This window comes from Camelus bactrianus, chromosome X, assembly GCF_048773025.1.
Source record: "Camelus bactrianus isolate YW-2024 breed Bactrian camel chromosome X, ASM4877302v1, whole genome shotgun sequence".
In the NCBI taxonomy this organism is placed as follows: Eukaryota; Metazoa; Chordata; class Mammalia; order Artiodactyla; family Camelidae; genus Camelus; species Camelus bactrianus.
Window position 1 is genome coordinate 24176622 of NC_133575.1, and position 27183 is coordinate 24203804.

Consider the following 27183-nt stretch of genomic DNA (forward strand, 5'->3'; position numbering starts at 1 on the left):
CGAGCACTGTTTTCAAGGGCAACTGTAGAATCTCAAGCTTACTGTCCAAAAATATCTGAATCCCTTTATTGTGGACTTGACAATTAACACACCAAAACACAAACAGTAGTTGGCTTTGCGTGCCAAAAGTCCACACCCCAAATGCAAGGCAGAATGCCCTTAGAGGGTAGACGTGTCCTATTTGATAGAAGCTGAGCATGCCCGTGATGGGACTGGGGACATATGAGAAAATCGAAACAAAGGAGGAAGGAGGAAGTCCCACTTATGGGCAAGACACAGAGCCAGATCTAGGAATGAGCCTTCAACTTCCTCCTTATAATTCAACAGATACCAGGAACCTTGAGAGTCGGTGGCCAAAGACCCATTGGTCTAGTTTGTTTTACATAATCCTACAGGTGTATGCATTTATGTATTTTGGAAAAGCAGATTACGATGAGAAAGGTTTTCTATGGTAAAATTTATAAATGGACGGAAAATTAGGGATCTCTGACCATACCTAGCATATCTTGGGCATGCAATTTCTTTTTTATCTCTGGGGTCTTCTAAGTAAAATGCTGGTTTTCAAACTTTGGCTTTAGCAATGGGACACTTCCTGAAACAATCTTCCATGAAATCCCAGTATTTAGAGCAGATACAGGCAGAGCTGTGAGATCGTGTACAGCATCTCTCTTCCCTCATGACCAGCCATGCTCAGGGGCTCCAAGAATCCCTACATCTCCCTGAAACAGTTTGAGAAGGCCTAGTCTAGAACGTAGAGGTCTGGAGCTACTACCCCTAAAGAAACCTTTAAAAATTCAAGTTTAGGGTTTCAAAATTCTAGTGTACATTTAAAGGTTTACTAAGTAGACCATCTCTCCCTCCATCTCCCTCTTTTCCTTCCTTCCTTCTAAATTTTCCTGAGTCAGAGTTTTCCTGGGGACACAAAAAGTGCATGTTATAAGCATGGTCAAGATACTCATGATGCTCCTCAAACCAGAAAAAAGAGGGGGAAAGGAAAGGGGGTGAACGTTACTTCATCCTTGATGGCTCAGACAAATCCCAACGTGAATTATTTATCCATTCTTTTTGACTCCTTTAGCAAACATTTTAAAGAATCTCTTAGTTCATGGTCATACTGCCTGGTGGTGGAGTTCATTCCCTTCCCCTACAAGACTGTGAGCTCCGTGAAGGCAGGGCCCACACTTTGCTTATGTCCCCGTCTGTCCCCGATACGTCTACTATACTTTGACACTCTGGGTATTTGATAAACGCTGGCTGAACTGAATTAATAAGGTAGCCACTAGGTCACGGCCAAGAGTCCTTTGGTGTTTTAGGCAACTTGGCCTGGCCTGCTACCCTTTAGTTTGGACGCCAACAGCGGGTAACTCGTTCTGACTTGTAACTTGGGCCTGTTGTTTTAAACTTCAGAACTTTAGGCAGGACAGTGCTATTAGAAAACCGTATGATTTAGTTTCAGAATGTAATTGTGGTTCCTAGAATGATAAAAGTTAGCTATCTTTATTACTTCGCCGCAAACCATGTTCGGAGCTCCGTATCAACTGGTCACCGCTGAAGATGCAGCAGACGATCTGGGTTTTGTCTCAGGTACTTCAGACTCATGTGAAATGGACCTCCCAGAGTGAGGTGAACCCTAGCCTCTTTCACAATTCTCCCTCATCACTTCGGTTTCCATGTGCTCATTAGCATAGTACAAAAGGAAGGTCCACTTTTTGTTTAGAAAAAGTTCTAACAAATACTGTGTTTTATGTATACTAGGAGTAGTTTCCGCACTGACAAAAATAGAGGCTCATTGGCTGAATTAAAAAAAAAGTCTTTACCAATAAGTAAAGTACCAGATGAAACTTTTATTTCAAAAATACATTCTTGGGAAATGAGTTGCCTTAGACCTTCAGTTAGGGAGTCCATCTGGCAGTGTGGTGTGCTGTCTGTCAGGAAATGAGTCACAAGAGAAGGGAAGTGTGCTGGGGAGTTCCGAGTCTAAATAAAGGGCACGGTGAGGTCTGGGGAAGTCTCATTTCCTCGGATGAACTTGTGATGGTTGCTTGTAAGTCATTTTTGAGAGTCAGAATCATGGGACGTTACTGTTTTGGGGTATCTTTATTGGTTTCTTTGTCTCAGTTCACTGACTGCTTTAAAAAGTTAAGGAAGAATGAATCCCATTGTAGGATTTCTGTTTCATTACAAGTGAAAGAAAATTCAAATGGCTATACTTTTTGAAACACACAGGATCTGTGGTGAACATGGATATAAATGTATGAAGCAATTCAAAAGAAGTTTTGTTGACCTGAAGGTTGATCAGCACCGAAATCTGTGGCTGTATATATGTAATGAGCTAGAATAGGCAACAATTTAATAATGTAAAGCTGGAGTTGGCAAACTTTCTCTGTAAAGGGCCAGATAGTAAATATTTTAGGCTTTGCAAGTAACACAGTCTCTGTAGCAACTATCCAACTCTGCCACAACTACTCTGCACCTGGTGTGAGACTGCAGCCATAGACAGTATGTAAATGCGTGGGTGTGGCTGTGTTACAATAAAACTTTATTTATAAAGACAGGCAGTGGGCCAGACCTGGCCCACAGACTGTAGTTGGCTGGCCCCTGGTATAAAGGAATAACAGAACAGCTCAAATCCTTTATGGAAGCCGAGGGGGAAGAAAAGGGTGCCCGAAAGGGGGCACGGGGTACCTCCGGCTGCCTTTGTTTTTTATGTGGCTCTTCCATGAAAGAACCACCGGCAAGACTTGAATTTTAGAAAATGGCAGATTTTGCAAAGCTGTTGAGTCGCTTGAGAAGCATTTACCAGAATGTTTGTGGGCTTATCTGGGAAGGGGTATATGAGAGGGAGAGGATGGCATGGGCTGTTGGGGATAAAAGTAATGTGGCACAGGTCAGCAGGTAAGAGACTGTACAGGCAGCAGAAATACACGCATAGCAATGCTCAGTGCTTCCTGAGTTGTCTTACTGTACTAGGAACTTACATTGGATCCTATCACTAATCTAGGTACAGTGGAACCTAATTTTTAGAGAGGCCAGTACCATACTACTGACTAGGGGAGCATTTCTTTCATGAATACACATGCATATAAAAATACCTTTGACTGCTAAATGATCAGAGATGTGTGAACAAATCGCTTAAAAAGTTTATTTTAAAATTGTTTATTGGTTGTTGTAGCCATGTAGTGTTCTGATAGCATAATGGTGGCGATTTAGAAACTGTCTTAGGGTAGATAATAATTTTTATCACAGTGGAATTCAACTTCTACATCTATTTATAGACAGAGGAATACATTATATAGATAGAAATTGGCTAATAGTCTGTGTTGAATATACACCAAGGCACTCAAACTCCTCAAGTGGTTATGAATAACTAACTGTATATAAAGATTAATCAGGAAAGATATGATTGCCAAGCTAAACACGGGCACATTCACACCTTGAACTCCCTGCGGTTTATAGTGGCCATTATGCAGGACACTGCTGGCTATCAGTTAATCACTATGTAGAGAAGCGTGCGCCCACCCTTTATTAATTTGTGTAACAGTGTGGCAAGGCCATAAAGATAAGACCTGAAGCCTAATTTAACTTGCTGAATGGCCATGAACAAGGCTCTTAACTTCTTAGGGCATCCAGGCACTTCTGGTGGAAATGGAAGATGAACATTAGCTGATACTTTAAGACTTAAGCACTAAATCAAAACTGTGGCAAAGGGTAACAGAAAACTTGTGAATTTACAGTACACAGTAACTCCCTTATTTATATGCTTTGTATTTATGAAAAACATAATATTACAAACAAGTCTTTTCCTCTGTGGGCAATTACCTAGCAGGGTTAAGTAAACCAGGAGATGGTATTTAATAGCACATTTCCACTAAATGTCAGACCTTTGGCTCTGACATCTGTTTCAAGTTACTCAAACAGCTGTCTGAAACAGCTGTAGCAACCATGAACTTCATTTTTCCTAACACTACAATGGGAACGTGGATGGCAAACTTAAATATTAAAAATACAGTGGCCTCTGAGTTTTAGCAAAGTCTTGGCAGAAACCTCCATGGTAAAACTTTTAAAATGTAATTTTTTAAAAAAGATATTAACCTGGGAAAGGAAAATTGAGATCAGTTAGAACAGTTTTTTAAAAAAATTTTTTTAATTGAAGTATAGTCAGTTACAATGTGTCACTTTTTGGTGTATAGCATAATGTCACAGTCATGCATATGTATACATATATATATATATATATATATACACACACATACATATATTTGTTTTCATATTCTTTTCCAATAAAGGTTATTATAAGTTATTGAATATAACTGGATCAGAAAATCAATTTAGTGGGTTGCAAGCAGCATTTTATTTTTAAAAAAATAAAACAGAAACAATGTGAATTATATGCAGTATAGAAAGAACTGTTTCATAAAACTTGTTTCTGACCTTTGTATCTATGTGACATATACATATATGTGTGGTGTATACACAGTGGATATATACATGTGTGTGTGTACAGATACACACAAATAATTTGTTTCATATCTTTATTGCAGTTTGATGTGTAAAATGTTTTTCTTAATTATGGATAATGGTCAAAAAAGGTCAAAAGCCACTGTTTTGAATGTCAAAGATGCGAAGATGACCTTTCAAGACCTTTCCATTTGGGAGAGTCTGTTGATCCCACAATGTTAGAAATTTTAAGATTTTCTGCTTAATATCAACCTAATATACCTACTAATTGGTAAGATGTTCCCACTAAATCCTCCACATATATATTTATATAGTCTCCATTATTTCAAAATAAAAATGCTTTTAGTTAGACACAAAGGCACTTTTTAGGGTACACTGATGATCAGCCTATTCTTACAATGATGAGACTTTCTATGTATTTAAATATATGGAGAAAAAGGTATGATATTATGATTTTATAATAGGAAAACTATAGTCTTCATCCCGTTTCCAGGCACAGAGTGCCTTGGAATTTCCTGTGATGAGAAGCAGCAAGGTGCCTTTTGTTACGTTATGGAGCTGACTTTTGGAAAGTACCTAAGGATGGCAACTGGTTGCCATGGGAGGCAACCAAGTGATAAGAGGGTTGGAACTTTCAGTCCTACCCCCTGACCTCCAGGGAGGGGAGAAGGGCTAGAGGTTGAGTTCAGTCATCACCAAAGATTTAATAAATCCTGCCTACATAATGCAGCCTCCATACAAACCCAAAAGGAAAGAGTTTGGAGAGCTTTTGGGTTGGTGAATTCACGGAGGTGTGAGGAGAGTGGTGCACCTGGAGAGGCATGGAAGCTCTGTACCCTTTCCCCATACTTTGCCGTAAGCATCAGTTCCATCTGGCTGTTCCTCAGTTACATCCTTTTATAATATACCTGTGATCTAGTAAGTAAAATGTTTCTCTGAGTTCTTTGAGCCACCCTAGCAAATTAATCAAACCCAAGAAGAGAGTCATGGGAATCTCTAGTCTACAGCCAGTGGGTCAGAAGCACAGAGGACAGCCTGGACTTGCAATTGGCATTCAGAAGTGAGGAAGGGAGAGGCAGTCGTGTGAGACTGAGCCGTTAACCTGTGGGCTCTGAGCCTGTCTCTGGGTAGATAGCGTGAGAATTGAGTTGAACTGTAGGACACCCAGCTGGTGTAAGAGAATTGCTTGGTGGTGAGGGGGAAAACCCACACAGTGTAATTAGGTGCAAAATCATAAAGGTCCTATAATAAGACATAATTTGGTAGGAAGCAGCAAAAAAAAAAAAAAAAAAAAAAGAAAAAATGTCAAGGTCATGGCATCACAGAAAAACTAGCCAGATCTTCTAGCACCTTATCTACTCTCTTGTTACGTGTTTTTTGTTTATTTATTTGATTGTGTATTCTTCGGGGAAATGAATGAATTCTCTCAGGTCACCAGGGTTACTACTGAGTGAGTAGGAACTGAGTTAATGGAATCGGTATCAGACAAAGCCCCCTTATCCTCTGTTTGAGAACTCAAGTTAGCAGTCAGGGGATGATATGCTTCCGAAAGCACTAATTTAGTAAACACTATCCAGGCGACCTGAATAGAATTTCCCAGGTTTCCATGTAAATAACACTGTACAAGTAAATATAACAAACATCAGAGATGCTGACTGCGAAATGCCGTATCAGAGGAGGTATATTTCTAATCTTCCGTACTCATGTGGTGTCAGGCTTCAGGGACTCCAAAAGGGGGGACGCAGGGAGAAGGTACAAAAATATCACCTTAAAGATGATTAGGGTGGCCCAGAGATCAAAAGGGTTGGTGCTGGGGAAGCAGAGGCTGGAGCCCTGCTGTAGCCTCTCCTCTGCTATACTCTAGCTGTTTAGATGTGAAAGAAATGCCCAGGGCACTGACACTAACTTCACCCACAGCAGGGAAACCAGCTTTCAGTTCAAAGGGCTGGGATGATTCACGTCTTAGGGTCAATGAAATGTGTGTGAGGTGTGGGGCCCAGAGTTCGGGCCCCGCTAGTAGCTTTGTGATCTTGAGGAAGACACTTTTCTCTGCTCAAGGCTACCCCTGTCCTGTTGATGTAAAAGGGCGTTCCTAGGGCTCTCTCCTGTCGTACACCTCTGTGTCACAGCAGTGACACTACCGCGCTGTGATATGAACTTCTTGGGAAGTCTGTACCCCCAGCTGACCATAAGCACCTTGAGGGCAAGGAGCCTGGCATTTCTTCTTTGCATCCCTAACACCTCCACTGGTACACAGTAGGTGCTAGTAAAGGCTGGCAGGGTAGAGGTGAACACATTTGATTTATGTGAAGCCAGTCTGCAGTCTTCTCATTATGAATCATGGCATCTAGGGAGAGGAAAGAGCTAAGACAGGATGGAGAAGAGGGTGGCAGGTGGGGGAAAGGAGGTGGGTGGAAAACATAAGATTTTTATCTGTTAAGACCAACACATCAGAGGTGCTCAGTGGTGAAAATATGGCTGGTGCAGACGTTTAAAATTAGCTTCCCCTGATGGTTCCTTAGCAACGCTCTATCAGAACACTATTGCTTTTAATGTGCGCTGCACAACGTTCACTCGCACATCAAATAGCTGGGAAATGGCCATTGTTAACTGACACTGAACAAAAAGATAGGAAAAACACATGACTCAAAACACCCTCCTCGTTGCCCTTATGGAGAGGAACAAATAGCCAGATTCTCTGTCGCCCTTTTCTCCCTGGCTGCCCATTAGGGGTGCCAATCACTGGCCACAAAGCCTTCTGCTTCCCTCCTTGGCTTCTCCAGAATTTCCTCTATTAGCTCCCAGAGTGACCACTGACATTCTTTTTTTTTTTTAATTGAAGTATAATTGAAATACAACATTATATGAGTTTCAGGTTACAACCTAGTGATTGGACGTTTGTATGCGTGGTGAAATGATCACCCCGGTGAGTCTGTTTACCATCTGTCACAGACAAAGTTTTTTCTCAGCATACAATTTTTTTTCTCTTGTGATGAGAACTCTTAAGATTTTCTTTCTTAACAAATTTCAAATTTGCCATACAGTATTATTGACTATAGTCCCCATTGCTGTCTGCCATTCTTTTTAATCATTGAAGAGGGGAGTGGGTGGGTCAGTGACTGTTTTCTGTTAGGGCCATGGACCAAAATAAAAACTTTGAAAAACTAACAATAGCAAGATGCCTCTTTGGATGAAGCAAGGCACCTGATACTGGCTGGTAGGAAAAATCAGTAGCGTAAAATGCTGTTTTTTTGGTAGCAGAGGCAAAATATACAAGGTCAAAGAGATGGGGAGAAATAATAATAAACAATATTAAGCTATATTAATATTTAAAGTAAATAATATTAATGCCTTTCTTTGTGAAGACGGTATGGAGGTGAAAAAAGTAACAAAGTATTACATAAAGATTTTATTGTACCTATCTTTAATTGATGGGGTAAGAGACAGGTTTTAAATATAAACGAAGGGCATCAGATTGCAAGCCAGAGTCCCCACCACTACCATACACTAGGCATGTACTGCACCTCGCTGTATCACAGAGTAGCTGTATGTCCCTGGCAAAGGCACCATCAGGGCATTAATTTCCTCGTCTCTAAAAGTCACTTAATAATTGCTCTTGAAGTGAAAGCTATCTCATAGTTAACTCTTCAGACTAATGTGCCAAACAAGTAAAAATACTTTATAAATGGAAGTTAGTATTCTTATTTTTAGAAACATCTTGATTACACAGGTATTTGAACTCAAAATACTCCAAACCAGACGTTCACATTTGAAAATAAAATCTTGTAACAATGATCCCATATTGGAAGTTTGTCAGCACCTGTTTATTTAAACATGGAAACTAACACATCCTCGTTGGGTGTGGAAACAAATGGCCTATGTCCAGTAAGTCTGAGTGACTTCTGGATAGCGGAGCTTACCTCTTGAACTGGGGAAGGAGTTGTTAAGCTGCTCCATCACTTCCTCTAACCCTGTGCTTGTGTCCTGGGGAGGACTGAGAAGATCTTCCTCGCCTTAATGAAAGCAAACACAGATAATGGCAAATTACACTTAAGGGAAAAATAGAGGAACTAGAGAAAACGTTCATGATGGCATTTTAAAATCCATTATAAATTCATTGTTACTTGTTCATAAATAACATACATAAAAATCCCGAAGCTTAATAATTCAGGAACAGTTCCTCCAAGGGAAGAAGAATTTCATGCCAGGATTTATCTGTCATTATCTTTGGGGGAAAAAACTGTGTATCTGCTTAGAAGTTAAGATAAACTTGCTGTAAGTTTATGCCCCATTAACAAATGTGAAATGTTTCCTCTTGTAATAAAAAGTTATTATCGCACACTTGCAGTGTCTCTTCAACACAAAAGAAGAATGTGACATTTTGCATTCACTTTAGGAAGGTAAGAAAGGAGTGTAGACACTGCAGTATTTTCCCCACTTGTTCCTGTGACATTTAACCAAAAATACAAACAAAGCTCAAGTACCTTTAAAGTCCAATGTAACAGGGAGAAATAAGAGTTGTGGATGACCTATATCGGTAATGAAATACTGATATTCTAAGGAGTGTAGATACGCGCTATCCTGGGAAGTTACGTTCCTTTCTTCTTTGTTACATGGGGCTACTTCATCATAATTATGTGTTTGGAGGCTTGTAAAGGGAAACTGTTTTTTCCATGTTTGAGAATTTGTTCATGGGAGGAGAGAATGAGGAAGTGGATGGAAAGGAGCTTAGCGATGGATGTTCTTCCTCTGGGGGTGGGAATCTCCTTGTAGATTTTGTCGATTTGTGTCTCTACTGTATTCATGTGTCAGTGAAATACAGCACTTGCAGCAAGGAAGAAATTTCTTAAGTGCAAACAGTTATTTTGAACTTACTTTGAAGGTCATTTGAAAGTAATTTTTCATAACATCCAATCTTCCAATAATGAAAATAAGTCCTTTTGAAGCTCCGTTTGTTCTGCACATTGTTACTTCCATTTAAAACAAGACCTTGCTTCGGCAAATCAACAGTAATGGACATGCTTAAGGACAACCTCAGGTTCACATCAGAGTTAGAAATGACTGGGGAGCCAGTGATTTAATGACTTAAATATGCTTGTCATTTCCTTTGGTCTATGCCACTTGGATTTTCGACTATGATTATAATCCTGCATTTATTATCAAGTTTTCATTGTTCTTTTTTAAAGTACAAGCTAAAAGAATCTTTGGCAATGCTCCCCATTTAGACAAAATCATATCCTAGGTGGATGTGAGGCTGTATACCATTATTAGAAAGGAGGGGTAAGGACCTGGGGTAGACAAAAACCCTGAGTCTGTATCTTGGTAACATACCATAGGAAACCTCTGATATTCTGAGGAGAGGAAATGAATGCTGAAGAAATTAGGTAATAAGGTGGAAAAGGAAGTACAATATCTATCTGCCCATCCACATATACATACTGCTTGCTTATATTTATGCCTTTAGCAATGAAAAAGTGAAATTCAGCATCTTTAGTTTCTTTTTGCCTGTGGTTTTAAACTGCCATTATCTGAAGAGGATGGAATGAATTAAATACTTCCAGGAGGAAGAGGAGGCTGACAACCGCAGGGTCGATCACATCTCTTTGTTCCATTACCGATACAAAATTTTGCCGAACTGGGGAAGAGGAGGCACCTTTTTTTTTTTTTTTTTAACCTGAAGTATAGTCAGTTACAATGGGTTAATTTCTGGTGTACAGTATAATGTCCCAGTAATGCATATACCTACATATATTCATATATATATATATATATATATATATATTTCATTAAAGGTTATTACAAGATACGGAATATAGTTCCCTGTGCTGTACAGAAGAAACTTGGTTTTTTAAATCTATTTTTATGTATGGTGGTTAACCTTTGCAAATCTTGAACTCCGCAATTTATCCTTTCCCACGCCCCTTCCCCTGGTAACCATGAAATTGTTTACTATGTCTGTGAGTCTCTTTCTGTTTTGTACATGAGTTCATTAGTGTCCTCTTGTATCTTTTTTATTTTTAAGGTTCCACATATGAGTGCTATCATATGGTATTTTTCGTTCTTTCTGGCTTACTTCACTTAATCTCTAGGTCCATCCATGTTGCTGTAATTGGCATGATTTTATTCTTTTTTAAGGCTGAGTAGCATTCCCTTGTATAAATACACCACAACTTCTTTATCCAGTCATCTGTTGATGGACATTTAGGCAGTTTCCCTGTCTTAACTATTGTAAATAGTGCTGCTGTGAACATTGGTCTGTGTGTATCTTTTTGAATTAGAGTTCCCTCCGGATATATGGCCAGGAGCGGGATTGCTGGGTCATATGGTAAGTCTGTTTTCAGTCCTTTGAGGAATCTCCATACTGTTTCCATAATGGCTGCACCAAACTGCATTCCCACCAGCAGTGTAGGAGGGTTCCCTTTTCTCCACACCTTCTCCAGCATTTGTCATTTGTGGACTTTTGAATGATGGCCATTCTGACTGGTGTGAGGTGATACCTCATTGTAGTTTTGATTTGCATTTCTCTGATAATTAGTGATACTGAGCATTTTTTCATGTGAGTTAATGGCAATTCTTTAGCATTAATTCTTCAGTTTGACTTTACTCCGAGGTGATTCCCACAGACATGCATAAAAATCCGTTTTGGATTATTAGCTATAGGTTTCATGGCTACAATGAAGTTGGGCCAAAGAAATGACTGAAACATCTTAAAAATGAATGTTTCAAAATAAGGAAAGACATAGTCAAAGTTTTAAAAGTACTCTGATACAGCATGATATGATAGACATTGCTGAACTGAAGGAAAAAAGAAGTGAAATAACTCAATTTAACCTGAGATAAAAGAAATGAAATAGTTTGCTATGGGCAAGATATTCTTTAAGTCTTCCGAAATGCACCATAGTTGTAGGTTTTCTTGAAGGGATAAAAGGCCATCCAACTCACTTCCTTTTCCTTAATTGAAACGACGATAATGGTTCTACTTGCCTGAAAAGTGATTTGAGCCAGTCTGTGCAGCTGAGACACAAGAATCCTTATACTTATGATTTTGTTTACACCCAAGCAAACTATTTTCTCTTTACACAAAAAGAACCTGTGTATTAGAATATGATTTTCTCTTAAAAGGGGGGCTGTGTATGAGCAAATATGCTCAACATTGTTTTCCTTTGGATTAGTGATTTAAATCACATATTTTGTTTTTTAGGCAATTTCCAACCTATACCTTTCCTGCCTTTCTCCAGTTTTTCAGAAGGAAAAAAAAAATTTATCTAGTACCTGATATTTACCTTCAGTGACTTTTAAAATTATGATTTATGGTAGATGGTTTCAATTTTACATAAAAATGGTGTGTTTACATTCTTATAATATTAATGGTATATAAATGATGCTGATTATTAGCTGGTGAGTATTGAATGGTGGTGAAAGATACTGAAATTAGTAGCTATTATTCCTTTGTATTTATTTTTATTGAGATATAACTGACATATAACATTGTGTTAGTTTTAGGTGTACTACATAAGTATTTGAAATATGTATATACTGCTAATTGATTACCATAATAAGCTTGGTTAACATTCATCACTATAGTTACAAATGTAAACGTAACTCATAGTCTTAATACTTTTTTGTTGAATTGAGGAATAATTCATGTGTTTGTTTAAAGTGCTTAAAATGTTTGTGGCAATTGGCATAGTCATGAATTGCAGAGATGGGTCTCAGGTTCCGATTGAAAATATATGCTTTCACAAATGTGATTTCAAAATGAATGATATAAGAAAACTGGACTCAGTTCATTCAGTATATGATACCAGAAAGTTTCAGAGAGCGCGTGGCCCTCGGATGGGCAGTTCACTCCCCTGTTCTGGGGGAAGTAACTGCAGGTCCAGGTAGAGGGGCCAGGAGAGGAGGAGCTGTGAGGGATGCAGTGAGCATCACAGGGTGGCAGAGTCAGACCCGAGGCCCTGCCGCCCCAACCACTCTTCCCAGCAGCAGCAAGTTGTCTCGAATTCCTCCTGGGAGACCACTGCTGCCAGCTCCTCAAACCCTCCCCTGAAGAACAGCTTCCGGGCGTGGCTCTCTTCCTGGCCCAGCCCCACTGCTTGTGTTTTTGATGATGGTCACCCTAACAGGTGTGAGATGCTAGCTCATGGTGGCTCTGATGTGCATTTCCAGTGATTAGTGATGTTCGGCACCTTTTCACGTACCTTTTGGCCATGTGTGTGTCTTCTTTGGAAAAATGTCTATTCAGATCTCCTGCCCATTTTAAAATCGGACTTTTTTCATGCTATTGAGTTGTGCAAGTTCTTTGTCTATTTTGACTATTAATCACTTGTCACAGTTACATGATTTGCAAATATTTCTCCCATTTTGTAGGTTATTTTTCCCTTTTGTTAATGGTTTCTTTTGCTGTGCAGAAACTTTTTAGTTTGATACAGTCCCATTTGTTTATTTTTGGTTTTGTTGCCTTTGCTTTTGGTGTTAAATTAAAAAAAACATTGTATTTCTGCATTTCTTGAGATTATCAGATGATGTTTATCTTTCATTCTTTTACTGTGGTATATCGTATGGATTGATTTATATATGTTGAACCATCCTTGCAACTGAAGGATCAATACAACTGGTCATGGTGTATGATCTTTTTAATATATTGTCAAATTTGGTTTGCAAATATTTTGTTGAGAATTTTTCAATCTATATATCCACAAGATGTTGGTGTATACTTTTCATGTAGTGTCCTTATCCAGCTTTGGGATCAAAGTAATGCTGGCCTTGTAAAATAATTTTGGAAGTATTATTTCCTCTTCAGTTTTTTTTAAAGTGTTTGAGAAGGACTGGTGTTAGTTATTCAAATGTTTGGTAGAGTTCACCAGAGAAACCATCTGATTCTGGGGTTTTCTCTACTGGGAGACTTCTGATTATGGATTCAATCTCCTTGCTTATTATTGATCTGTTCAGATTTTCTATTTCCTCATGATTCTTTCCTGGCAGGTTGTATGTTTCTTTGAATTAACCCATTTCCTTTAGGTTATCCAATTTGTTGGCATATAATTACTCTTCAGTCTTATGATTCTTTGTATTTCTGTGGTGTAAGTTGTAATATCTCTTCTTTCATTTCTGATTTTGAGTCCTTTTTCTTGGTGAGTCTAGCTGGTTTTGTCTATTTTGTTTATCTTTTCAAAAAACAAGTTCGTAGTTTTGTTGCTCTTTTCCATTGTGTATTACATCTCTGTTTCATTGATTTCTGCTCTGAAATGTATTTCTTTTATTAACTTTGGCCTTTGTTTGCTCTTCTTTTTGTAGTTCACTTAAGTGTAAAGGTAGATTGTTGGAGATTTTTCTTTTATTGAGTTATAGTCAGTTTACAATGCTGTGTCAATTTCCAGTGTAGAGTACAATTTTTCAGTTATACATGAACATACATATATTCATTGTCGCGTTCTTTTTCGCTGTGAGCTACCACAAGATCTTGTTTATATTTCCCTGTGCTACACAGTATAATCTTGTTTATCTATTCTGCATATGCCTGTCAGTATCTACAAATTTCAAACTCCCAGTCTGTCCCTTCTCACTCCCTTCCCCCTTGGCAACCACAAGTTTGTATTCTGTGTCAACGAGTCTGTTTTGTTTTGTATTTATGTTCTTTTTGTTTTATAGATTCCACATATGAGCGATCTCATATGGTATTTTTCTTTCTCTTTCTGGCTTACTTCACTTAGAATGACATTCTCCAGGAGCATCCATGTTGCTGCAAATGGCATTATGTTGTCGGTTTTTATGGCTGAGTAGTATTCCATTGTATAAATATACCACCTCTTCTTTATCCAGTCACCTGTTGATGGACATTTAGGCTGTTTCCATGTTTTGGCTATTGTAAATAGTGCTGCTATGAACATTGGGGTGCAGGTGTCATCCTGAAGTAGATTTCCTTCTGGATACAAGCCCAGGAGTGGGATTCCTGGGTCATATGGTAAGTCTATTCCTAGTCTTTTGAGGAATCTCCACACTGTTTTCCACAGTGGCTGCATTCCCACCAGCAGTGCAGGAGGGTTCCTTTTTCTCCCCAGCATTTGTCATTTGCTGACTTTTGAATGATAGCCATTCTGACTGGTGTGAGGTGACACTTCATTGTAGTTATGATTTGCATTTCTCTGATAATTAGCAATATTGAGCATTTTTTCATGTGCCTATTGATCATTGTATTTCTTCCTTGGAGAATTGCATGTTTAGGTCTTCTGCCCATTTTTGGATTGGGCTGTTTATTTTTTTCTTATTGAGTCGTATGAGCTGCTTATATATTCTGGAGATCAAGCCTTTGTCAGTTTCATCTTTTGCAAAAATTTTCTCCCATTCCATAGGTTGTCGTTTTGTTTTGCTTATGGTTTCCTTTGCTGTGCAGAAGCTTGTAAGTTTCATCAGGTCCCATTTGTTTATTCTTGCTTTTATTTCTTCTAGGAGAAAATTTTTGAGATGTATGTCAGATAATGTTTTGCCTATATATCCCTCTAGGAGGTTTATTGTATCTTATCTTATGTTTAAGTCTTTGATCCCTTTTGAGTTGATTTTTGTGTATGGTGTAAGGGAGTGTTCTAGCTTCATTGATTTACATGCTGCTGTCCAGTTTTCCCAACACCATTTGCTGAAGAGACTGTCTTTATTCCATTGTATATTCTTGCCTCCTTTGTCAAAGATGAGTTGATCAAAAGTTTGTGGGTTCATTTCTGGGCTCTCTATTCTGTTCCATTGGTGTGTATGTCTGTTTTTGTACCAATACCATGGTGTCTTGATGACTGTAGCTCTATAGTATTGTGTGAAGTCTGGGAGAGTTATTCCTCTAGCCTCTTTCTTTTTCTTCAGTGATGCTCTGGCAATTCTAGGTCTTGTGGTTCCATACACATTTTATTACATTTTGTTCTAGTTCTGTGAAATATGTCCTGGGTAATTTGATAGGGATTGCATTAAATCTGTAGATTGCCTTGGGCAATGTGACCATTTTAATAGTATTGATTCTTCCAATCCAGGAGCATGGGATATCTTTCCATTTTTTAAAGTCTTCTTTAATATCCTTCATCAATGGTTTATAGTTTTCTGTGTATAATTCTTTCACCTCCTTGGTTAATTTATTCCTAGGTATTTTGTTAATTTGGGTGCTATTTTAAAGGGGATTGTTTGTTTTCTTTTCCTGTTGATTCATCATTAGTGTAAAGAAATGCAACTGATTTTTGTACGTTAATCTTGAACCTGCTACGTTGCTGAATTCTTCGATCAGCTCTAGTAGTTTTTGTGTGGACCTTTTAGGGTTTTCTATATATAGTATCATATCATCGGCATACAGTGACACTTTTACCTCTTCTTTTCCAATTTGGATCCCTTTTATTTCTCTCTCTTGCCTGATTGCTGTGGTGAGGACTTCCAAGACTATGTTGAATAGGAGTGGTGACTGTGGGCAGCCTTGTCTTGTCCCAGATTTTACTGGGAAGCTTTTGAGTTTTTCACCATTGAGTACTATGCTGGCTGTAGGTTTGTCATAGATAGCTTTTATTATGTTGAGATATGTTCCCTCTATACCCACTTTGGTGAGAGTTTTTATCATAAATGGGTGTTGAATTTTATCAAATGTTGTTTCTGCATTTATTGAGATGATCATGTGGTTTTTGTCCTTTCTCTTGTTGATGTGGTGTATTACATTGATTGATCTGCGTATGTTGAATCACCCTCGTGTCCCTGGGATGAACCCCACCTGACCATGATGTATAATCTTCTTTATGTGCTGTTGGATTCTATTTGCTAATATTTTGGTGAGGATTTTGGCATCTATCTTCATCATTGGTATTGGTCTGTAATTCTCTTTTTTGGTAGTGTCTTTGCCTGGTTTTGGTATCAGGGTGATGGTGACTGCATAGAATGAGTTTGGGAGTATTCCCTCCTTTTCAAACTTCTTGAAGAGTTTGAGGAGGATTGGTATGGGTTCTTTGTATGTTTGCTAGAATTCCCCAGTGAAGCTGTCTGGTCCTGGACTTTTATTTGTAGGGAGGTTTTTTTTATTGCTAATTCGATTTCACTTCTAGTGATCGGTGTGTTCAAGTAGTCAGTTTCTTCTTGATTCAGTCTTGGTGGATTTATGTTTCCAGAAACTTGTCCATCTCCTCTAGGTTATCTATGTTGCTTCCATATAGTTTTTCATAATATTCTCAAATGATATTCTGTATTTCTATGTTATTTGTTGTAATTTCTCCATTTTCCTTTCTTATTTTGCTTATTTATGCTCTTTTTTCTTCTTTTTGAGTTTGGCCAGAGGTTTGTCGATTTTATTTATTTTCAGAGAACCAGCTTTTGGTTTGATTGGTTTTTCTTCTATTTTTTTAAATCTTAAATATTTTATCTATTTCCTCCCTGATCTTTATTATTTCCTTCCTTCTGCTTTTTTTTTTTTTTTTGCTCTTATTTTTCTAATTCTTTTAGCGGGTGGGTTAGATTGTTTATTTGAGATTGTTCTTTTTTGAGGAAGGCCTGTATCACTATAAACTTCCCTCTTAGCACAGCTTTTGCTGTGTCCCATAAATTTTGTGTGGTTGTGTTTTCATTGCCATTTGTCTCAAGGTGTTTTTTAATTTCAACTTTGATTTCATCATTGACTCATTGGTTTTTTTTTTTGTAGCATGCTGTTTCATCTCCATGCTGTCCTTTTTTTCTCCTTTGTTTTTCTGAGTTGATGTCTAGTTTCATGGCATTGTGGTCAGTAAAGATGCTTGAGATAATTTCTATCTTCTTAAAATTGTTGAGGCTTCTTTTGTGCCTAAGTAGATGATAAAGCCTAGAAAATGTTCCATGTGCAGTTGAAAAGAATGTATATCCTATTTTTGGGGGTATAATGCTCTGAAAATATCCACCAAGTCTAATTTTTCTATTGTAATTTCTGTAGCCTAATTTATTTTCTGTCTGGAAGATCTGTCTAGTGATGTTACTGTGGTGGTAAGATCTCCAACAATGATTGTATTCCCATCAGTTTCCCCCTTTATCTCTGTTAGTAGTTGCTCCGTGTACTTAGGTGCCCCTGTATTGGGTGCATATGTATTAATGAGTGTAATATCTTCATCTTGTATTACTCCTTTAATTATTATATAATGTCCTTCTTTATCTTTCTTTAGGGCCTTTGTTTTAAAGTCTATTTTGTCTGAAATCAGTACTGCAACACCTGCTTTCTTAGGTTTTCTATTTGCATGGGCTATCCTTTTCCATCGTTTCACTCTCAATCTGTATGTGTCCTTCTCCTTAAAGTGGGTCTCTTGTATGCAGCCTATTGAAGGTTCTTGCTTTATTGTCCAATCTGCCACTCTGTCTTTTGACTGGAGTATTTAGTCCATTGACATTTACAGTAATTAATGATAGATGTGTGTTTATTGCCATTTTGAACTTATTTTTGCAGTTGATTTGGCATTTTCTTTTTGTTCCTTTCTTCCTTTTGTGGTTTGGTAATTTTCCTTTGTATTATCTTGGATTTTATTTAGTTTTTGTGACTCTATTGTAAGTTTTTGGCTTGTGGTCACCCTTTTTTAAAGTCTATTAACCCATTACTATAATTGAAACATGAAACAGATAGTAATAGAAGCTCAAACCTATGGTACGAAGAACAAAAAATTTAAAAAAGAAAAAGACTCTGTTTTCTTGCTTCCCTCTCCCACTCTTAATGATTTAGCTGTCTTCTTTTACAATTTTGTTTATTCTATTTGTAATTCATGGTAGTTTTCACCTTTCTAGTTATGAGTTTCTCATTTCTGTAGCATCCTGCTGCTTTTCTATTTATAGTAGACCTTTCAATATTAGTTTTAGCATAGGTTTAGGGTTGCTAAAACTGTTCTAGTTTTTTCTTATCTGTGAAGTTCTTTATCTCTCCTTCTATTCTAAAGGATAGCTTTGCTGGATAGAGTATCCTAGGCTGCATCTTTTTTTCATTCAGGACTTTGAATATATCTTGCCACTCCCTTCTGGCCTGTAGTGTTTGTGTAGAGAAATCAGCTGAGAGCCTTATGGGGGTTCCCTTGTAACTCACTCTTTGCTTTTCTCTTGCTGCCTTTAGGATCATTTCTTAATCCTTGACTCTGGCCATCCTGGTTATGATATGTGTTGGTGTGGGTCTGTTTGGGACCCTGTGAGCCTCCTGTACTTGGATATCTGATTCCTTCTTTAGGTTTGGGAAGTTTTCAGTCATAATTTCTACAAATACCTTTTCAATCCCCTTTGTTCTTTCTCCCCCTTTTGGAACCTCTATTATGCATAGATTGGCACACTTTATATTATCCCATAGGTCCCTTATATTGTTTTCATTGTTTTTTATTTGTTTTTCTCTCAGCTGTTCTGATTGGGTGCTTTCTGGTGTCCTGTTTTCTAGGTCACTTATTCGTTCCTCTGCATTATCTAGCCTGCTTTGTACAGCCTTTAGGTCAGCTCTCATCTCAGCCAATGAGTTTACCAATTCTATTTGGCTTTTCTTTATAGCTGCAGTTTCATTTTTGACATTTTATATCTCTAAACACTATCTGTGTTAGTTCCTTCAGTACTTTGATCACTGCTTTTTTGAAATCTTGATCTAGCAGTCCATCAAGGTCTATTTCATTGATGGTTCTTTCAGGGGATTTCTCTTGGTCTTTTAATTGGGAGTGGTTCCTCTGCTTCTTCATGTCACTCCTATTTCTCTGGCACTGTGGCTTAAGGAGTATCAGTTATCTATTGTGGTCTTTAAGGAGTTTATCTATCTAAAGAATATGCAGGAATAAACAGATTCGTGATGTCTTTGTCTTTTGAAGAGGGCGATGGGTGCTCTGGTTGGCTGGGTGTGTCTGTAGATGTGAGTGTTGCTGGGAGAGGGTGAGCTATGGGTGTCCTACTCTGCCATGTTGGCTGATCCCCGAGATTTTTCTTTTTTCCTGATGCAGGCATTTATTGTCATGAACTTCCCTCACAGAACTGCTTTTGCTGCATCTCATAACTTTTGTACATGGTATTTACATTTGTCTTAAGGTATGTTTTTAAGTTTCTTTTGATTTTTTTCATCAATTCAATTGTAGTTCAGTGGTATGTTGCTAATCTTTACCTGCTTGTGAGTTTTCTAGTTTTATTCTTGTCATTGATTTGTGGTTTCATAACACTGTAGTCAGAAAAGATGCGCAATATGATTTAAATCTTCCTAAAATTTATTGAGTCTTGTTTTGTGGCCTAACAAACATCATTCCTATGATGTATCCTAGAAAATGTTCCATGTCATTTGAGAAGAATGTGTACTCTGTTGCTTTTGAATGGAATGTTCTGTATATGTGTATGTGATCTAATGTATGGTTCAAGTCCAATGCTTCCTTATTGACTTTTCTGTCTGGATAATCTATCCATTGATATAAGAGTGGTATTAAAGTCCCACACTACTATTGTATTGCTATCTCTTCCCTTTAGGTCTGTTAATATTTGCGTTATATATTTAGGTGTCCCTACGTTGGGTGCATAAATATTTATAAATGTTAGAGTCCTGTTTGACCTTTTTATTATTATGTGATAGTCTTCTTTGTGTCTCATTATAGTCTTTGTTTCATAGTCTGTTTTGCTTGAAAGAAGTATAGCTTTTCCCAGGTTTGTTTTGATTTTCATTTGCATGGACTATCTCTTTCCATCCCTTCAGTCTCAGTCTCTACAAGTAAAGTGAGTCTATTCTAGGCAGCAAACAGGTGAGTCTTGTGGTTTTTTAATACATTTAGGCACTGCATAGATTCTGATTAGAGAACTTAGTCAATTTACATGTAAAGTACCTTTTTCATAGGTATGTACTTACTGCCACTTAAAATTGTTTTCTGTCACTTAAAATTGTTTTCTGTCTGTTTTGTAGTTCCTCTGTGCTTGTCTTATATGGCTCTCTCCCTTTGTCATTTGAAGATTGTAGTGTTATGCTTAGATTTATTTCTCTTTTGTGGTTACTGTGGTTTATGTTTTGATAACACAATTTACACCTTTTTACCTTGTATATCCATTAAGAAATTACTTTGGTTATTGTTATTTCTTACTACTTTTTTTTATTCTTCATACTAGATTTATAAGCTATTAGCCTGTCACTATTACAACATCAGAATATTCTGACTTGAACTACGTATTATCTTTAATGGTGAAACTGTACTGTTACTAAGTAACACACTTTTGTTTAAAGAAGTCCCCTTAACGTTTCCGGGAGAGGGGGACTTACCCAGAAGGGAGATCTGTCTTCAAAGTGTGTTATCATGATGTGTGATGTCTTTCTCCCCTTCCCCACTCCCTAATTTAAAGTAAAGTACCTGTCTTATAGACAGTATATGGTTAGGTCTGGCTTTTGTATACATTCTGATATTCTCTGACTTATATTGGACTGTACAGTCTATTATTGACATGGTTGGTTTTAGGTCTGCCATGTGATTATGTGCTGTGTATTTGGTACGTCTGGCTTGTTTGTTTTGTTCCCCTCTCTTACTTTCTTTTCGATTATTCCAGTATTTTTTAGAATTCCATTTCAGTGTATCTACTGGCATTTGCTGTGTCTTTCACTTATATTTTAATAGTTGATCGAGGTATTACAATATACATCATTAAGGGGTCACAGTCTACTTAGACGTAATATTGTACCACTTCATGTAAAATGCAGAAGTCTTACAATGATAAGTATAATAGCCAGGGGAGGGGTAAATGGACCTTATCATATGTATCTATATTTTCCAGAAGACACTCGGGAGAGAGTTGTGGGCTGGCAATCTTGAGGACGGCCTTAACGTGATGGACACAACATCACCATCATCACCATGGGGTAAGTAATGTGGCATAAAATACTTAGCCTGAATCTGATCATGCCTAGACAAGCAGGCAAATCGAAACTGAGAAACATTCTACAAAGCAACTGGCCTGACCTCTCCTAAAATGTCAGCGTCATGACAAATCGGAGCAGGCTATGAGGCTCAGCATCATACATCTAGATGCAAAGCTTGGCCCCTTACTGGATCCTGGATGAAAAAAGTAATACGCTATAAAGAATATTAGTGGCAGAGGGGGGATATTCGAGTTTAAACTGTATATTAGATAACAGTAGCAGTGTTAATTTCCTATTGTGATTATGTAAGACAGGATCTGTATGTTAACACGTCATTATGTATGAAACTTAATCTTTACTGAGTCAAACTATATATATATATATATATACGCACACACACTATATATTCATTTATATTTGTGTGTATAACGATGTTAACACATAGATAAACATAAACATGGTACTGAAAATAAAGCAAACATGGCAAGATGTTAAATTAATTGCAGTTCTGCCCTAAGTCTGAAATTATTCTACACTAAGAAGCTAAGGACCCTTTTAACATTGTGTAAAGTAAGCAAATAAGTACAATATAACATATTCTTTACAAAGTGATTGGGTAGAAGTGAAGGAGGCAGAGTCCTGTGTACGTGACTAAATGAGCTAAAAGAAGCTAGACTGCTCATTTGTCTTTTTAAATAGAACTGAGGACACTGTCCCCTTTTAAAAATGTATACACGAGCCAAAGAGACTTACCAGTGATGAGTATTATCATCCAATATGACTTCACTCATACATCTCTTTAAAAAGTTATTGGGGTTACAAAAAGAGTGCAACTCTACCAGAATATGGTTCAGCAACCCCCAGCCTTATCGCATGAGGATGCACACTCCATTTTTTACACACCTGTGTGCATCCTTCAAGAAGATGGTGGGTTCTTTTCCCTTCTTAAATGCAGTTGGCTCGTCCAGTTGGAAAAAACTCACCTTTGAATCCAGTCTTCTCAGAGAACAAACGTACTGACAACAGAGCCTATCTGTTTTACTTTGGCAAGTTCTCTCTCAGCCCAGCTCAGCCACTGGAAAAAGCATTTCTGTCCTCCTGCCACAATCCTCTCAGCTCCACAAATCACCCAGCCCATGGCCGGATGGGTACTATAATTTGGGTGCTCTCATGGGCACACCGCCTTTTTGCCAGTCTTGACAGGCCTAAATAATTAATGCTTCTAAGCACCCGGGGCTCTGCGTCTCACCACTAAAATATGCAACTTAGTTTCACATACTTTGCTTAAGGCAAAAATCCTGCAGTAGGAAATAGCAGAGTACTAAAACTCCGTTTTTTGGGAATTCATAGACTTTACAAAGGCATGTAATATTTTTTTCATATGCTGTGCTGTCATTTATGGTCCCAACAGTCCACTAGCGCTCACTTGGAGAAAGAGACTCGGACGCAGAGACTGCTCGCCGTCACCGACGTGTGGTAGAGCCGGGAAAACGGCGCCCAGTATTGCCTCCTTTTTCACAGTTTGAGTTCTCTAGTCTCAATGCCCTCATCTGCCTTCCTCAGTATCTTGAGGAATCTTTCCCCATTCCCGACAGCCCTGGCCTTCCCAGTACCAAGAGCCACACTGCTCGGCCTCAGTCACCTCCACGCAGCAGCAGTTCCCTGGGAGGCTACAGCTTAGACACACGCATCGCTGGAAAGTATTTTACTTCTTTGATGTCCAACTTCCGAATATTCCTGACCGTGGTCCCCTAATCTTCCACCCTAAAACTCACCGACACCTCTGACCTTTCCTTTTTGACTAGGCACTTCGCCTCTACAGTCTACTCTCATGGAAGATCTGAAGCATAAAATGAATTCAACACACCACGGTCCCAGGCAACAGAGCTTTAAGTGTGAATCAGACTCATGTTTCTTCCTTTCTGTGAGGTAAGGTCAGGAGGGTCAAGGGAACCCAGTTTAGGACCCGGGGAGGGGGGGGAAAGCATGGGGCTGACTCACTGCAGGCTCTTAAGAGGAAGAGAAAGGAGGGGGATGGACCGGTAAGCAGATGGCTGGCCACCCCTGTCATGGTCATTGTAACAATGGATTCATTACCACTTCAAAGTGCTTTACTTGTTCTGACCTTCTTTTATCTGCCTCATGAACTACTGGTTTTCTTAGAACACAGTCCCAGGGAGAGAACACCACTGAAGAACGACACCAGGCCATACTGCCCATTTCCTCAACACACTTTTTCCCTGTGTTACTCGATAATGTTCCAACGGGGGGGGGGGGGGTCTCTTCACTGTCTTCAAGCCATATTCATTTTCAGTATTACCTGACCTTTTCTTTCACTGGGGAAAAAAATCTCCAACTTCCCTTCTCTTAGCTGAAAATGCTTTCTCAGAAGTGGCTAATGCATGTAACAGTGATCCACTGAGCTGTAATTTATTTTCAGTGTGATTGAGCCCTTTGCCACATTTGACCTACTGCCCACATCTTCTTCCTTCAAGCTAAGCCTGCTGATGCAGCTGGACCACAGTGACTCCATTTTGTCACCTCCACCATCAGCCCCACCCCCGACATGCTTGAGCTGTAGCCTCCTCACAAGGAACATACCCAAGACGGATAACTTCCCTCTCAACTTTTTGAAAACAGGAAGAATGCCTTTTGCTGACAGATGGTTACTGGTCAGGAAACCTCTGGGGAAAGAAAAGCCCCCCGTTTCCATCCTTGCAGACATGCTCTGGCCGCTTTAAGTCCCCCTGCACCGCTTTCCGTGGCAGGGAGTGCAGCCGGGAATGCTTTGGGATCACCGTTCACCTGAGCCTACCTGTGTGTAAGTTACTGCAATAAACTTCGTATTTCTTATTTTACAGAGTTGCCTGTTTCATCTGTCAGTCTTAAAGTTCCTTCTCCGTTTGGAGGCTATTACTTTATTCTCCAACTTCCAACACTGCTCCGCACTACTTCACTACCCCATCACCCAAACGGAGGTCCTCTCCAGGGTACTGTATTCAGGCACCTTTGTTGTCTATTGCTCATCTCTCACCTTTCAGCTATCAGTTCTGTGGAGGTCTCTCTCCAGTCTCTGCAGACTGCCCGTTGACCACTTCCTCAAACACAGTACTTCCACATTCAAAAGGATCACTACCTTCTTCCAACCAGCTCTTGTCCCCTCATTTCCTTTCCTCCACATTTTCCCGCCAGTCCCCTGGCCTTGGGTACCCTATTTTCAATTAAGTCTCACAGTCATCGCCTCCCATCCCAGACAGCTCTCAAGCACGGGTCCTCAGAACCCCCATACCTTGCCCTTTGTGATTGCGTCCTAACTAGTCTCCGCTGATAAACAGTTTACTTTAGGACAGAGAAAGCTGCTGGAATCCTTTCTTTTTAAGGTATTTCTTACCTGCTAAGTGAATTTTAGTGGCTCCCTGACACTGACCAAACATCTCTGTCCAACAGTCATGTCACTATAATGTGACCCCAACCTTCTTCTGTAGCCGTCCTTCCCCCCACTTCCTGCTTGGACCCTATCTTTCTACTAACTGGACCACTGGCTCTTTCCAGCCCACGGCCCTGGTCTCTAAATTTTCAGTTACACTACCCCTTTTTTGGCGTATGCCCAGTTTCTATTCCATCTTCCAGAACCCTTCACAAACATCAGTTCCTCAGAAAAGCCGCCTCTGGTCTCCAAAATCCACGAAAGTTTAATACCACGCTGCCTTGTTTTGAGTAACTGAGTAGCCAGCCCTTTAAGGGCTGTAACAGTGTCTCCATCTTTGTACCCCTAAGGCATTTACGACAATGCCTGGTCCAGAACTGATACTGGATAATTTACTGGATGATTAAAACCTCTGAGCAAACAGTGCACCATTTCCAGCCCTTAAGAGAGAACAAACTCCAAGAGCAGCAAAGACGGACACTCACCCATGGATTCTGAAGTTTGACTGCCAACCACCCGGAGCAGCATAGGCTGACTGCTGTCGGACCTCTGAAGAGAGGTAGAAGGGGAGGACACTGTTGTACCGTTCACCTTGGCCTCTGCCTGGGGCTAAGGCATCCAAAAGAAAATAGAATTATTTTTCATAATAAACACACAAATATATAAACATAAACCTATTATAGATACTCAAGACTCAGAAATTATGAGCTTTCCTACTTAGAAACCTCCCAAAGATGGTTAAAATAGGGAAGTTTCACTGGTGATAAGCTCCACGGATACTGTCTTTGTACCTGAATTGTGTCCCCTTACAAGTTTGAAAAACATCACGGCTACAGTGGCATAAGATACATAAAAGTCATGAAAACAACTGAAAGACTTAGAAGGTCAGGGGAGAATGGTGAAATCATACGAGGCCACAAAAATGTAATGGAGAATTCATATTTCTATGAAGTATTAACTAATAAGACGGAGAGAACATACCTGAAAATTTAAAATTCCCAGAAAAGTCAGGACTATGTACAGGTAAGGTAGGGCCTCCTACAATGCAGTAGCCTGCTGCATTTTTCATGGAGACTTAAAAAATTATGTTTTAGGGATTATCAAAAGAAAAAACCCAAAGACATACCAGAAAATAAGACTAATTGCAAAAAAGAGTTCCACTTCAAGAGGCAAAATTTTCACTTTTACGTAACTAGTGGAAACCTTTCGGTATTTTTTTCCAACATGAATTTTCAATCGGTCAAATACACATTTATGCAGGAAATAATCTGGAGTAAATATAAAAAGACATGCTAGTTTTCCTACTTTTTTTTTATGTCCCTGATATGTAGCACTTCGCTAGCACATACCAAGGTACTGAACGAACTGATGCTCGCTGCATTTCTGAAAAGGACTCAGAGTTCTACATTATAGTTTTAAGAGAGGAAAGTAAATTTTGGTGACTATCTCGTGTTAGAGAGCTGCAGGTCTCACTTGCTCCAGGAGCTGCCTGAGCCTGTGTAGCTGTGACTCCAGCTGTTTATTGTGGTCTTCTAGGATCTGCATCCTGGCTTCCAGGCGGCCTTTGTGTTGACGCAGCAGCTTGGCCTCAGCAATGAGCTCAGCATCCCGGGGACTCTGGGGAGAGGTGGGCATCATTTCAGGAGGGGACGGCAGTGGGGACAGGCCTTTATGTTCATGCTGCTGCTTGAGACGATCATATTCTGCTTGCAGATTCCTGTTTGGCATCAAAGAAGTACAAAAAAAGAAAAGAAAAGGAAAAAACCCTGAATATCATCACCAGATTTCTTATAAAATGCCAGAGAGATATATCTGACCACCACCAAACACAGTAGCAAGCAAAAGAGAGGCACTTAATGAATGGTTTTTATGATGACGATTTTAGCAATGCTAGGGAAAAAAAAAACTTGAAGCGTCTGGTGTGTGTGAGGGGAGATGCTTTTCAATCTTTGATTTATACTAAAAGCCTTATGAGTGCTATGTTTACATAATGAAGCAGCAAAGGAGTTCATCATTTTGTAAATATTTCCTAATAACGTCATAAGATTATAATTCTTATACCTCTATCAACACTTTGGTTTACTTAAAAAAAATCGACTATTTTCAACAGCAATGTATAAGAACACAGTAAGAGTGTACCCATGTACCGACCACACGGCTTTAATAAATTTAACCTTTGCCATATTTCCTTCAAAAATTTTTGAAGACATAAAATATGACAGTTCAAGCAGAAGCTTCTCCATGTACTCTCCCTAATATGGTACCAGTCCCCCCACCACCAATGTCCCCAAGGAGATAATGCCATCCTGAATTCTACGTCCATCATTACCATGAGTGCATCCACAAACCCTAGGTTGAACTTAATAGAGATGCTGATAGTCAGCTTTTTTTTAAACTACAAAAATGGCCATTTCACGTGATTAAATCTAATAGCATCATTTTGCGTGTTCTTAAACTTTATGTCTAAGAACTTTAAGAACGTACATACCAT

At 39.0% G+C, this 27183-nt stretch overlaps 1 protein-coding gene across 14 annotated transcripts in view; it reads right to left on the minus strand.

Moving 5' to 3' along the window:
- The window catches only part of DMD (dystrophin), a 1840970-nt gene that overhangs the window by 7499 nt on the left and 1806288 nt on the right, over positions 1-27183 (minus strand). For all 14 annotated transcript variants that reach the window (XM_045507265.2, XM_045507267.2, XM_045507235.2 and 11 more), the window contains 3 exons: positions 26166-26409; positions 25178-25301; positions 8379-8471 (listed from right to left, as the gene is read on the minus strand). In XM_045507265.2, the coding sequence (XP_045363221.2) occupies positions 8379-8471; positions 25178-25301; positions 26166-26409 (461 nt within the window). The remainder of the gene's footprint in view (positions 1-8378; positions 8472-25177; positions 25302-26165; positions 26410-27183) is intronic.